This window comes from Leptopilina boulardi, unplaced genomic scaffold (assembly GCF_019393585.1).
Source record: "Leptopilina boulardi isolate dan_hultmark-lab unplaced genomic scaffold, ZJU_Lbou_2.1 LbouV2_32, whole genome shotgun sequence".
Classification (NCBI taxonomy): domain Eukaryota; kingdom Metazoa; phylum Arthropoda; class Insecta; order Hymenoptera; family Figitidae; genus Leptopilina; species Leptopilina boulardi.
Window position 1 is genome coordinate 610,172 of NW_026137885.1, and position 13,893 is coordinate 624,064.

The 13,893-nt window shown below is 25.8% G+C and overlaps 2 protein-coding genes across 4 annotated transcripts in view; one reads left to right on the forward strand and one right to left on the reverse strand.

Annotated features, from left to right (window-relative positions):
- LOC127284211 (uncharacterized) overlaps positions 1-13,152 on the forward strand; it is a 48,035-nt gene extending 34,883 nt beyond the window's left edge. Inside the window, exon 4 of the mRNA XM_051309535.1 lies at positions 13,015-13,152. Coding sequence (XP_051165492.1) covers positions 13,015-13,152 — 138 coding nt within the window. The remainder of the gene's footprint in view (positions 1-13,014) is intronic.
- The window catches only part of LOC127284226 (ly6/PLAUR domain-containing protein 6B-like), a 90,325-nt gene that overhangs the window by 49,135 nt on the left and 27,297 nt on the right, over positions 1-13,893 (reverse strand). The window lies entirely within an intron of this gene.

Genomic DNA, 13,893 nt, shown 5'->3' on the forward strand with positions numbered 1-13,893 from the left:
TTCTTTGGAACTCCGATGGAATTCCGAAGGAATTACGTTGGAAGTTCCGGCGGAATTCTGATAGAACCTCCATAGGGGGAACTTTCCGGGGAATCTTTCTCCAAGTGGGTTCTCAATAGACGAAATGATTTGTAATTTTACCAGTAGTGCAAGTCAATATTTAGTCAAACTTTCAAAATTTTTGTTATCTTGACAGTAGTAAAAATCAGGTTTAGTTAGACAATGAATAATGAATTAAAAAACAGTAGTAAATGTAAATATTTTGTCCAAAAGTTTGAAAATTAATTATAATCAAGATATTTTAAATGTTTTCGAATTTTATAAGTAGTAAACGCAAATAAATAGTCAGTCTTTAAATTTTTAAGAATTTTATTAGTAGTACAAGTAAATATTAAGTCAGACTTTTTAAATTTTTATTATCTTGTCAGTTGTATAAATCGGATTCAGTCAGACAATGAACAAAACATTAAAAACAGTAGTAAATGTAAATATTTAGTCAGACTTTTTTTTTATTTTCTCAAGTAGTTTAAATCAATATTTAGTTAGACGCAATGAGTAAAATAAAAAATCAGTAGTAAAAATAAAGTTTTTAAATTTTTTTATAATATTATCAGTAGTACAAATCAATATTTAGTCAGACTTTCAAAATTTTTGTTATTTTGTCAGTAGTACAAGTTTGTTTTAGTCAGACATAGTAAATAAATTATAAAATTAGTAGTACAAGTAAATATTTAGTCACAATTTTTATTTTTTTTTAATTTCCTCAAGTAGTAGGTACAAATCAATATTTAGTCGTACTTTATTAATTTTTGTAATTTTGTCAGTAGTACAAATTTGTTTCAGTCAGACGTAATGAATAAATTTGAAAATCAGTAATACAAATCGGGTTTAGTCAAGACAATGAATAAAGCATTAAAAAAACAGTGGTAAAGGTAAATATTCAGTCAGACTTTTTATTTTTTCTAATTTTTTCAAATCAATATTTAGTCAGACATAATGAGTAAAATAAAAAATTAATAGTAAAAATAAAGAATTTTTTTTAAATTGTAGTATAGGTAAATATATAGTCAGACTTTTAAATTTTTCAAGTGAAATATTTTTATTTCAGTAATAATAATAATAATTTTCTCAATTTAGTAGTTATATTTTCTATTTCGACAGAGAAATTTATATCTTCTTATATAATGAGAATGTAAAAATTTAATTTTCATTCACTTGCTCAACATATATATTTATATATATATATGTGAACTTTCTCATATGCAGCCGCTTCGAGAGAAGATATTCGTTGCCACTTCACCAGATTAATGTTCTGCACGAGTTCTCGTCGTCCTTAATTGCTGGGCAAAAGGACGTTTAAATACTTGGAACAGTCATCTGCATTAACTTCACCAAGTATAACATAAATTATTTGAAAAATGCTTATATGATTCGCTTTTGAATCCTATATTACAAGAAAGGAGAAACTAAAGTGAAATAAGGTTTTCAACTTTATATAATAATTATTTATTAAGACAGAAATATATGAAATAACGTTTATAATTTTTTTTTAGTCAAATAGCAATGAAATGATAATAAATAAATAATAATAATAATAATATTAATAACAATAATAATAATAATAATAATAATAATAATAATAATAATAATAATAATAATAATAATAATTAAAAAAAAGTAAAGAATATAAAAAATATAAAACTATAATGAAATGAGAGAAAAATTGTAGAGAAAAGGGTGATGCAGTGTTTACATGAGTAAATAATGAAAATGCTGCTAAAGCTTTGCACAAAAAGTATATAGAATACGTTAGACTTGAGATTGAATTTCAGTCACTTTTCATCTTAAAAATCCTCCCCCCCCCTCTCCCCTCTCCTCAACCATTTTTCACAAATACTTTCATCTTAGAATATTATATTTACTTTTTTCCTTCTTTTGAAATTTTTTTTTTTTTTTTAGGAAATTCTTTACCCTCTAAAATCATTGCATATTCAAAGTATATTGAAAATTATTATTCGAAATTTTTCCTCTTTTGTATTCTAATATGAAATCAATATTCAACCAAGGCCATTATTAAAATCTGTGGTAGTTTTACAAATGATTTTATAATATTTACATATTCTTTAGAAAATATGCCGTTCAAAAGAGAAAAAATATTATTAAATTTTATTTTATTTTTTTTTTTGAAAATATTTTAAAATAACTTTTTTTTTTTAATCAAGTGAGCATATTTATTTAATTGCTTTTACTTGAGTGATTCTATAGTAAGTGAATGAAAATAAATATTTTATTAAATTTTCAAATTCAGTTGAATAAATTTAATTTTCAAAAATTGCTATAAATGAAAAATTCATAAAAATAATATATTTTTGACAAAAACCCACTTGGAAAGATTCCCCCCGGTAATGTGCCCCCTGGAGGTTCTATCAGAATTCCGCCGGAACTTCCAACGTAATTCCGTCGGAATTCCATTGGAGTTCCAAAGAATTTCCGATAGAGTTCCGATTAATTTTTTTTCAAAATTTTTAGAGTCCTAATTCCGTCAGAATTCCGTCGGAATCCCATTGGAAATTCTTTGGAAATCCGATGGAATTCCGACGGAGTTCCAAATAATTTCCGGTGGGATTCCGATGTAGTTCCAACGGAATTAGGACTCTAAAAATTTGGAAAAAAAATTAATCATAATTCCGTTGGAACTCGGTCGGAATCCCATCGGAAATTCTTTGTAACTCCGATGGAATTCCGACGGAGTTCCAAATAATTTCCGGTGGGATTCCGATGTAGTAGCAACGGAATTAGGACTCTAAAAAATTGGAAAAAAAATAATCGTAATTCCGTTGGAACTCGGTCGGAATCCCATCGGAAATTCTTTGTAACTACGATGGAATTCCGACGGAGTTCCAAATAATTTCCGGTGGGATTCCGACGTAGTTACAACGGAATTAGGACTCTAAAAATTTGGAAAAAAAATTAATCGTAATTCCGTTGGAACTCGGTTGGAATCCCATCGGAAATTCTTTGTAACTCCGATGGAATTCCGACGGAATTACGTTGGAAGTTCCGGCGGAATTCTGATAGAACCTCCAAGGGGGCACTTTCCGGAGAATCTTTCCAAGTGGGAAATTAGAAACTAAATAATATAAAATTTTACAGTTTACATTCAACGAATTTTATCTGATTCGAATTTTTAAATGATAAAAATTCCAATTCAACGATTTTCAATTTGTTCGAATTTTCAGTTGATAGAATTTCAGGCAAATGAAAATTCGATGGAATTAAAATTTTCTGTCATATTTAAAAATTCGAATTAAAGAATTTTTATGGATTAATTATAACAATTCTTTTAAATTGGAAAAAAAAAATTTAAACTATTTGTATAATTAAATTTCCTCACAAAAAAAATTTATACATATTTAATTAAAAAACTGTTTTTTTCTGCATATAATTAAAATTTCTTCTTCTTTGTTTTAATATTTTGCTTCGCAAAAAGAAAATCAATATAATTCACTTTTTAATTTATTAAAACGAGAGGTGTCCACGAGTATAGTAGTCAGTAGATTGTTAAAATTTTTTTGTAATATAAAAAAAAAAAAAAGAAAGTCTTTCTCTCTCACTCAATATAAACTTTACTCTTTATATTGTCATAATATTTGGTGTTTATAGGGTTATAAAAAATGCATAAACAGAAAATGCGTTTTCTACATTATACAAGATTTAAAAATGCATGAAGCTTTGTTTAACATCGTTACTAGAAATGCCCATGGGAAAAACACGTGCTTGAAAATTTTCGGATATAAAGAGAAAATTCTATTTGCCCAAAAAGTTGTTAAAAAGTTTATAGTTTTGCTTTTTAAACAAAAATTTTAGAGAGTTTAGTTTGTGTAATATAATTATGATGTGTGGCAGTATCCCCGTTACGTGTCTACTATATATTCGATTATATGTTTACTCTCTAAATTATAAAATTAATGAAAAAGTGAATTAATTTAAATTAGTAAGAATTTTCACTAATTTTTTAGTCACTTTTTACTAAAACTTTAGTTATAAAAAATTAAAAACCTACTAAATCAATTAGTAATATATTTTACTAATAATTAGTAAACATTTTTACTAATGTGAATTAATAGCTCACTTTTCACTATAATTCAAATTTAGAGAGTTTAAAAAAAAATTTTTTCTTTAATTAATTTTTTTAAATAATTTTTTTTTCTATACAGAATATACCGTAATAATGTAATATACTCTCTAAATCTGAATTAGTTAAAAATAACTAATTAATAGTAGAATCTTACTAATTCAAAAAGCAAAAAGTGAGTCACTAATAATTAGTAAAAACTTACTAATTCAAATAGTTATTTTGGTTTAACTAATTCAATTAGTAACTTTTTATTGCGGCTCCCGGGGGCGCAAATTACTAATTGATTAGTTAAAACTACTAACTGTTTACTAATTCATTAGTCATTATACAATTTTAACGCCAAATCGTAAATAATCAATAAAAATTTATCATCTTATTCATACTAAAATTTTAAATTTTAAAAGTCGAGTTTCAAAGATAAAATTTTTCGCATGTAGTTTCTTCATGATTGTATAAAAAATATTTTATTTTTAAAAGTCAGTTTTCATGGGTTAAATTGCATAATATTGGCAAAATTCATATAAAATTTTTTACGTTCTGGTGGTTCATTTGATATATTATTTCCGATTTTTTTTGAGTAAAGATTTTATTAAAATTTTCACTTTATAGTAATTTATTAATGTACTTAAAGACAGTTTAGATACACATACATAGTTACTTTTGGTGAAATAAAATTAATACAAAAATTTTAACGGTTAGTTTATATGAAAAAATGTTTTGAAAAATAAATAATTTCAAAAGTAATATTTAAAGCACCAAACAAAATATTTTGAACATAGTACAAGCTATAGTATCACATAATACTAAAAAAAACAAAAAAATATTAAAAAAAAAAAACCCATGGAAGATGACATACGTCATGAAAATAATAGAGGTTACGTTCAACTGACTAATTCATTTAGTAACTCGGGTGTAATAACTAATAGAATTAGTTAATTTGATTACTATTTTAAATTAGTAATGTTCAAATACTAATTTTTTACTATTTTATTAGTAAAACTTCCAAAAATAACTAATTCATTAGTTGAAAATTAATTTACTATATTAATTAGTTAATTTTTTACTAATTCAGATTTAGAGAGTACATTACATATTAATAATTAGATAGGTAATATAATATCGTTAAAAGGTCTTTTGATCTCAAAGTTATATTTATATTTATAAAATATTATTTTTCCTTTTACTTATTAAAATTGGAAAAAAAATTTTTCAAAAAAGTAAGTAATATATTTTTAAATATTTATCTTTCAATTTATTTTTTATTCATTCACGAGGAAGAAAATTAAAGAACCATTTTTGATGAGAATTTAATAATTTCCCGTTTTTTTTTTTTAAATGCGGATTAAAGTAATTAATATTATATTCACTATTTTTTTGTTCGTAAAGATCATTTCAAGAAAATTGAGTGAAAAAAAATGTGATAAAAGTGGATATAATGTAATATTAGCGTAAAATCGTTTTTTTTCCCCCTCGAAAGAGATAGTATGCGTAGGTATCTAAGGGAAAAGTAATTTCCTGAAGCGACGTTTGAGAGACGTAGTCAAAATATGAAGATTTGAAATGCAATGAAAGCAATAGAAGGGAAAAGATGCTTCGAACATGAATGGCCGCGAACGCGGATGGTATGAAAATTTAAATGCAAGAGATGCGAGAAACTGCGGCTAGAATACAAGAAGAAATGAGAGATAAAATATTGTCCTTGGGATGAGGAGAGTAAATAAAAAAATGAAGATTTAAGTTGAGGAGGATACATAATATTTTTTTTCAACATTGTAAACTTGATCGTTTCAGAGACAGAAAGAGAGAGAGAGAGAGAGAATTTCCTCTTGATTCAACGTTTGGTGTAACTGTATAAACTACACAATATGAGAAAAGTAAAGGAGAGATAGGTGTATTATAGTGGTGGATGAAAGAAAGTAGAGACAAATGGTAACATGCAGGGATGAGAGTGTATGTATATATATATGTTTTCCAGTATTTAAGTTGCTACATTTTTATTGTCGAGTAAAATTGTATGCGTAACAATAAGTAAACTTTATCAAGCAGAAAAATTCAAAAGAAAAAAAAAGCTGTATTTTTTTTGTTTTTTGCAATTTTGTCATTTTTTTGTTTTTGTAATTTTATTTAGTAAAAGAAATTTAGTTTTAGTTAGATATGTATAATAATAAAAATATAAATTCAATACCACAAAGTAGAAAATTAATTATAATCAAAATATTTTAAATGTTTTCTAATTTTTTCAGTAGTACAAATCAATATTTAGTGTTTCTAAATTTTTGTTATCTTGTCAGTAGTAAAAATCAGGTTTAGTCAGACAATGAATAATGAATTAAAAAACAGTAGTGAATGTAAATGTTGAGTCTCGACTTTTTTTTTATTTTCTCAAGTAGTTTAAATCAATATTTAGTCAGACGTAATGAAGATATTAGAAAATCAGTAGTACAAGTAAATATTAGACTATATATATATTTTTGTAATTTTTTCAGTAGTTCAGATCAATATTTAGTCAGAGTTTCTAAATTTTTGTTATCATGACAGTAGTAAAAATCAGGTTTAGTCAGACAATGAATAATGAATTAAAAAATAGTAGTGAATGTAAATATTTTGTCCAAAAGTAGAAAATTAATTATAATCATGATATTTTAAATGTTTTCTAATTTTATAAGTAGTAAACGCAAATAAATAGTCAGTCTTTAAATTTTTAAGAATTTTATCAGTAGTACAAGTAAATATTTAGTAAGTCAAGAGAAAATTATAATTTATTAATATAAGCTGCAACGTTTATTTAAATGCCTTTTAATTTTCTGTGTCTTTCTAAATTTTAGTAATTTTGTCAGTAGTACAATTTTTTTTAGTCAGGCATAATAAATATATATTAAAAAATCAGTAGTACAAGTAAATATTAGACTATACATATATTTTTTTATTTTTTCAGTAGTACAAATCAATATTTAGTCAGAGTTTCTAAATTTTTGTTATCTTGTCAGTAGTAAAAATCAGGTTTAGTCAGACAATGAATAATGAATTAAAAAACAGTAGTGAATATAAATATTTTGTCCAAAAGTAGAAAATTAATTATAATCAAGATATTTTAAATGTTTTCTCATTTTATAAGTAGTAAACGCAAATAAATAGTCAGTCTTTAAATTTTTAAGAATTTTATCAGTAGTACAAGTAAATATTAAGTCAGACTTTTTAAATTTTTATTATCTTGTCAGTTGTATAAATAGGATTCAGTCAGACAATGAACAAAACATTAAAAACAGTAGTAAATGTAAATATTGAGTCAGACTTTTTTTTATTTTCTCAAGTAGTTTAAATCAATATTTAGTTAGACGCAATGAGTAAAATAAAAAAATCAGTAGTAAAAATAAAGTTAAAATTTTTTTTTATAATATTATCAGTAGTACAAATCAATATTTAGTCAGACTTTCAAAATTTTTGTTATTTTGTCAGTAGTACAAGTTTGTTTTAGTCAGACATAATAAATAAATTAGAAAATCAGTAGTACAAGTAAATATTTAGTCACAATTTTTATTTTTTTTAATTTTCTCAAGTAGTACAAATCAATATTTAGTCGTACTTTCTTAATTTTTGTAATTTTGTCAGTAGAACAAATTTGTTTTAGTCAGACATTATGAATAAATTAGAAAATCAGTAGTACAAGTAAATATTAGTCTAACTATATATATATATTTTTTTTTGTAATTTTTTCAGTAGTACAAATCGGATTCAGTCAGACAATGAACAAAGCATTAAAAACAGTAGTAAATGTAAATATTTAGTCAGAAATTTTTTTTTCTCAAGTAGTTGAAATCAATATTTAGTCAGAGTTTCTAAATTTTTGTTATCTTGACAGTAGTAAAAATCAGGTTTAGTCAGACAATGAATAATGAATTAAAAAAATAGTAGTAAATATCAATATTTTGTCAAAAAGTAAAAAATTAATTAATCAAGACAGTTTAAATATTTTCTAATTTTATAAGTAGTAATAGCAAATAAATAGTCAGTCTTTAAATTTTTAAGAATTTTATCAGTAGTACAAGTAAATATTTAGTAAGTCCACAGAAAATTATAATTTATTAATATAAGCTGCAACGTTTATTTAAATGCCTTTTAATTTTCTGTGTCTTTCTAAATTTTTGTAATTTTTTCAGTAGTATAAATTTTTTTTTAGTCAGGCATAATAAATATATATTAAAAAATCAGTAGTACAAGTAAATATTAGACTATTCATATATTTTTGTAATTTTTTCAGTAGTACAAATCGGATTCAGTCAGACAATGAACAAAGCATTAAAAACAGTAGTAAATATAAATATTTAGTCAGAAATTTTTTTTTCTCAAGTAGTTTAAATCAATATTTAATCAGACGTAGTGAGTAAAATAAAAATATTAGTAGTAAAAATTAACATTATTTTGTAATTTTTGTAATTTTGTCAGTAGTACAAATTTGTTTTAGTCAGACATGAATTTAGTTAGTCAATTAATAAAGTATTAAAAACATTAGTAAACGTAAATATTTAGTCAAGACTTTTTTTATTTTTCTTCTTCTAATTTTCTCATTAATTTTAATCAATATTTAAACTCTTTAAAACAAAATATCTTTAAATAAATTACACCTTTTTGAAATAAAATTTATTTTTCAAATGTAATTGTTATTGAAATATTGAAAAAAAAAATCGAAATTAATTAATAGAGAAAAAAAAAATTAATAAAAGTTAAAGCACTTTCAAAAAAACGAGCACACTTGAAAATATATATGGCTATTTAATAAATACTCAACTGGAAATATAAGTGATTGTTTCAGTCAATAAGAGATAATTAAAATGTTTTTCATATCGGATAAAATAACAAAAATATTCTCGAAATATCAACAGTTTTAAACGATTCTAAAGAGAGGAATTATTTCTCATGTAAATGAAATATTATAACAATGTATTTAATTTTAAACAGGATTTATATATTAAAAAAAAAAAAAATCATAAAAAAATTTCTCATTTTATGGAAAAAAACAAACTTTTTTTTTATTTTTTTTTACTCGCTATTTTATATTAAAAAAAAATTCTCTAAGGGATTTTGTTGAAAATTCAATTAAAAAATAAGAAAAATCAAATTGTCCTATGGGAATATTTCTATAGATATATATATATATATATATAATGTGTATAAATTAAGGAAAGTAAGGAAGAGAATTTTCTTAAGGCGAAAATGGTTGAATGCGTTTAACTTGACAGACTTCATTAAAGACAGAGTTAGTGGGGAACTTGGAAGGCCTCGTTAGGCACGATCCTCGATGGCACTTGAGACTACTATACTGGTTTGCTAGACGCTTCTAATGCACCAAGAAGACGTTTGAGTTTCACGCCAAAACGCTACTCGTCTACAACGATGAGTCAGTGGCTGAATGAGATTCTACAAGAGACTCAATTTAGCAATTGGAAATTGGTTTTTTTTTTTCCCTAACCAAAAATCAAGTAGCTATATCTATATATATATACAATATATACAAAATGATTAAATGAACCGTAAGAAGCTAATTTTCTCGGAAAAAATTTCCGTACAATGATTTTCTTTAAATTGCAAAAATTCAGTTAAAAGTGTCTTTGTAAAAAATAGTTTTCCATTTAAATTTTATACTATTACAAATTTCTTTTTAAAAGCTCTCGCGCGCCAGTAACAAAATTTATATTTGAATTTTCAAATCCTACTGGATTATATGAATTGGAACAAATATATTATGTAATTACTTTATTGTGTAATTTAAAAACTTTCAAGCATAAAAATTGCTACATTTTTATCTGGGAAAATATATCTTTTTTATATAATATTCGAGTAGAGGAAAAAAAAAATTTTTAAATAATTTTTAAATAGATATTAATAAGTAGAGTTTGTAAATATTTAGTTTGTATTTTTTTTCATACAATTTAAATATTAATTTGTAACTACTAACAGTAGTAACTTTACTGAGCTTTTTTTTTCTTAATTCACTGTCTGACTAAAACCGATTTGTTCTACTGATAAACTTAAAATTCAAACTAAATATTTTGCTACTAATTTTTTTTTAATACGCATTATGTCTCACTAATACCGAATTATACTGACAAAATTTAGAAAAAAATATAGAAAGTCGAATTAAATATTTACTTGTAGTACTGATTTTTTTAATTTATTCATTATGTCTGACTAAAATTGACTCGTACTGCTGAGAAAATAAAAATTTAAAGCCTAACTACCAACATGGAAAGATATCCCCGGAAAATGCCCCCTGGAGGTTCTATCAGAATTCCGCCGGAACTTCCAAAGTAATTCCGTCGGAATTCCATCGGAGTTTCAAAGAATTTCCGATAGAGTTCCGATTAATTTTTTTTTGAAATTTTTAGAGTCCTAATTCCGTCAGAATTCCGTCGGAATCCCATTGGAAATTCTTTGGAAGTCCGATGGAATTCCGCCGGAACTTCCAAAGTAATTCCGTCGGAATTCCATCGGAGTTTCAAAGAATTTCCGATAGAGTTCCGATTAATTTTTTTTTGAAATTTTTAGACTCCTAATTCCGTCAGAATTCCGTCAGAATCCCATTGGAAATTCTTTGGAAGTCCAATGGAATTCCGCGGGAACTTCCAAAGTAATTCCGTCGGAATTCCATCGGAGTTCCAAAGAATTTTCGATGGTATTCCGACGGAATTCTGACGGAATTCGAACGGAATTAGGACTCTAAAAATTTCGAAAACAAATTAATCGGAATTCCGTCAGAATTCCGTTGGAACTCCGTCGGAATCCCATTGGAAATTCTTTGGAAGTTCGATGGAATTCCGCCGGAACTTCCAAAGTAATTCCGTCGGAATTCCATCGGAGTTCCAAAGAATTTTCGATGGTATTCCGACGGAATTCTGACGGAATTCCAACGGAATTAGGACTCTAAAAATTTCGAAAACAAATTAATCGGAATTCCGTCGGAATTCCGTTGGAAATCCGTCGGAATCACATCGGAAATTCTTTGGAACTCCAATGGAATTCCAACGGAATTACGTTGAAAGTTCCGGCGGAATTCTGATAGAACCTTCAGGGGGCACTTTCCGCGAAATCTTTCCAAGTGGATAAATATTGACTTTTTTTTTACAGTTACCATAGCAACCGTTACCATAGCTTTTAATTGTCACAAAATTTAAAAATTGTAGCAGTAAATTTTCTTTCTTTTCTTTTTTTTTTTTTTTTTGAAAAAAAGTTATTCTCGCATTATTTTTTTCAGTTCACCGCTTGTGAGAAAGGTGATTTCGATTTGAAAATTTGCATTGGGCGGAGAGAGTGTAAACGAAGTGAATAAAATTTAAAAGAAAATAAAAACAAAAAGACCACGAAAGGGAGCTTTAGTTTGCTGACCAGCAGCCAGTGTGGCGAATCGGGTGGTTCGACTGATGGCAAAAGGATAGAAGGGCAAAGAGAGAAGTATAGGTTGCAAATAGTGGTTCGAATCGGGTATATATAAATAGAGAGAAAGAGAGAAAGAGAGAGAGAGAGAGGGAAAGAGAACAAAAGGAAATAAACAAGAGAAAAATTTATAATACTGCACTTATTTTTATTTTCTATTCGCTTGTAACGTTTTGGTTCAATAAAAAACAAAAGATGATCCAAAAACATCAAACATTCAAATTAGAAAAGTCCCCTGATGGGTCTATATATATAGAACGTAAATGTAGAAAGAGGGAATTTATCCAACACGATTTTTTTTTTTGGGTGCTTTATTTATCTATGAGGGAAGAGAGACGATTTTAGTTTGGTATGTGTGAGAGAGAGAGTTAGCTTTAGTTGTATACTTTTAACTCCCGGGATGGTTTGTCGATAGTGGAATATAAAAAATAAATTGAATTTCCTTGTTTCTCTAGTATTATATTAAAAGCTCCCTGTGAAAAAAAATTGTGAAAGCTTTTACTAATTTTTCTTGATAGTACACACACTGGAAAATTTCTCTCTAGTGACAATATGTCATTTGAATATAAACAAGAGCTCTTTTTTTTTTTTTAGGCGAACGGAAAATTTTAACATTTTTGAAAATAATTTTATAGATATTTAATTAAAAATTTATTTTTACATTCTAACATTTTTATTTTTTAAACTTGTTGAAATGAAAAAAAAAAAAAAAAAAAAAAAGTTTTTAAAATTAGTCCTCGGAAGTAGTATTTCCGAAATTGAAGTATTTGGCTTCGTAATCTTATGAATATTCAGATAACTGAACTCTTGAAATTAGGTCACTTTATGCTTGACGTCCGCCTTCTGTGTCGCACACGATTCTATTTGCAATTCTAGTTATTAAAATTAAAAATAATTTTTGTTTATTTTCAAAATTTTCAATCACAATTTTTTTTTTCTTTTTTTTTTTTTGCAACAAATACTACTTTTTCTATATAAGAATCTGATGCTTCTTTTTATCGGAGGGTAAAAAAAAAAAGTTGGGATATATTAAAAAAAAGAAGAGTATAAGAAAAACGTAACTAAGACACATAAATAGTTTAATATTAAAATTATGGTAAGTAGTAAGAGTCTAAACCTCTTGAGTTTTAAAGGAAAATGCTATAAATCCAGTTTAATCTGCAAAGGAGAATATAGTGGTCTGTGCAATTTTTTTTTTTTTTTTTTTTTTTTCGCTAGTCATAAGTATTTTACGACACGAGGAGTCAATTCAGTAGAGCAATTCACAAGAGAATAAAAAAATATTTCGATAAAACTTGAAGCGTATAGAGAGTGATGCTGATCCTGATTATTTTATTTAAAATTATTTGAAAATTATTGTAAATTTTTAAAACATTATTTTCTAAAAAAGTCAAGAAAGGATTTAAAACTTTGATAAGATAAATAAAAAAAAAAAAAAAAACTATTAGATGAATGTACAATTCGCCAATCTGCCATTAGTCAACAGTAAACTGGGCACTTTACCATTAGGAGCGATAGTGAATTGGCCAATTTTCTTTTCGAGTCCAAGTCTGGATATAAGTATTAAACGACACAATCCACTTTAAAGAGAGAGAGAGAGAGAGAGAGAGAGAGAGAAGTTTCAAACTTTGGCTTAAGTGGAAAGGTCCAGTATAGGTAAGACTGGCTTGAAGAAAAACGAGCGTTAATCAACGTGAAGAGAAGCCTAGCAAAAAATTTAACCATTTCGATATAAAGTAAGAAAAACTAGATTTAATTTATCCTAGGGACTTTAAGTTTTTAAAAACAGAAGTATCACAAGAGAAGAAAAGTATTGCTGTGACAGCAATTTTTTTTTTTTTTTTTTTTTGCTGAACTGGCAAATAAGATTTATTGGATATGCTATAAACCTGCAAAATTTTTTTTTTGCTCCAGTCACACACATATATATACACACACATACATACACTTCAGTAATTAATAAAATGAATTAATTTGTCTCAAAAATTGACGATAATTTTTCATAATTAATAAACAATAAATATGTCTGACTAAATAGGACTTATAATACTGGAAAAAAATCAGAAAAATGTAGAAAGTCGAACTAAATATTTACTTGTACTACTGATTTTCTAATTTAGTCATTATGTCTGACTAAAACCGATTTTTACTACTGATTTTCAAATTTATTCATAATGTCTGACTAAAACCGATTTTTACTACTGATTTCCAAATTTATTCATAATGTCTGACTAAAACCTAATTGTACTACTGATTTTTTTAAAAATGAAGAAAGGCGATATAAATATTTACTTGTACTACTGATTTTCTAATTTAGTCATTAAGGG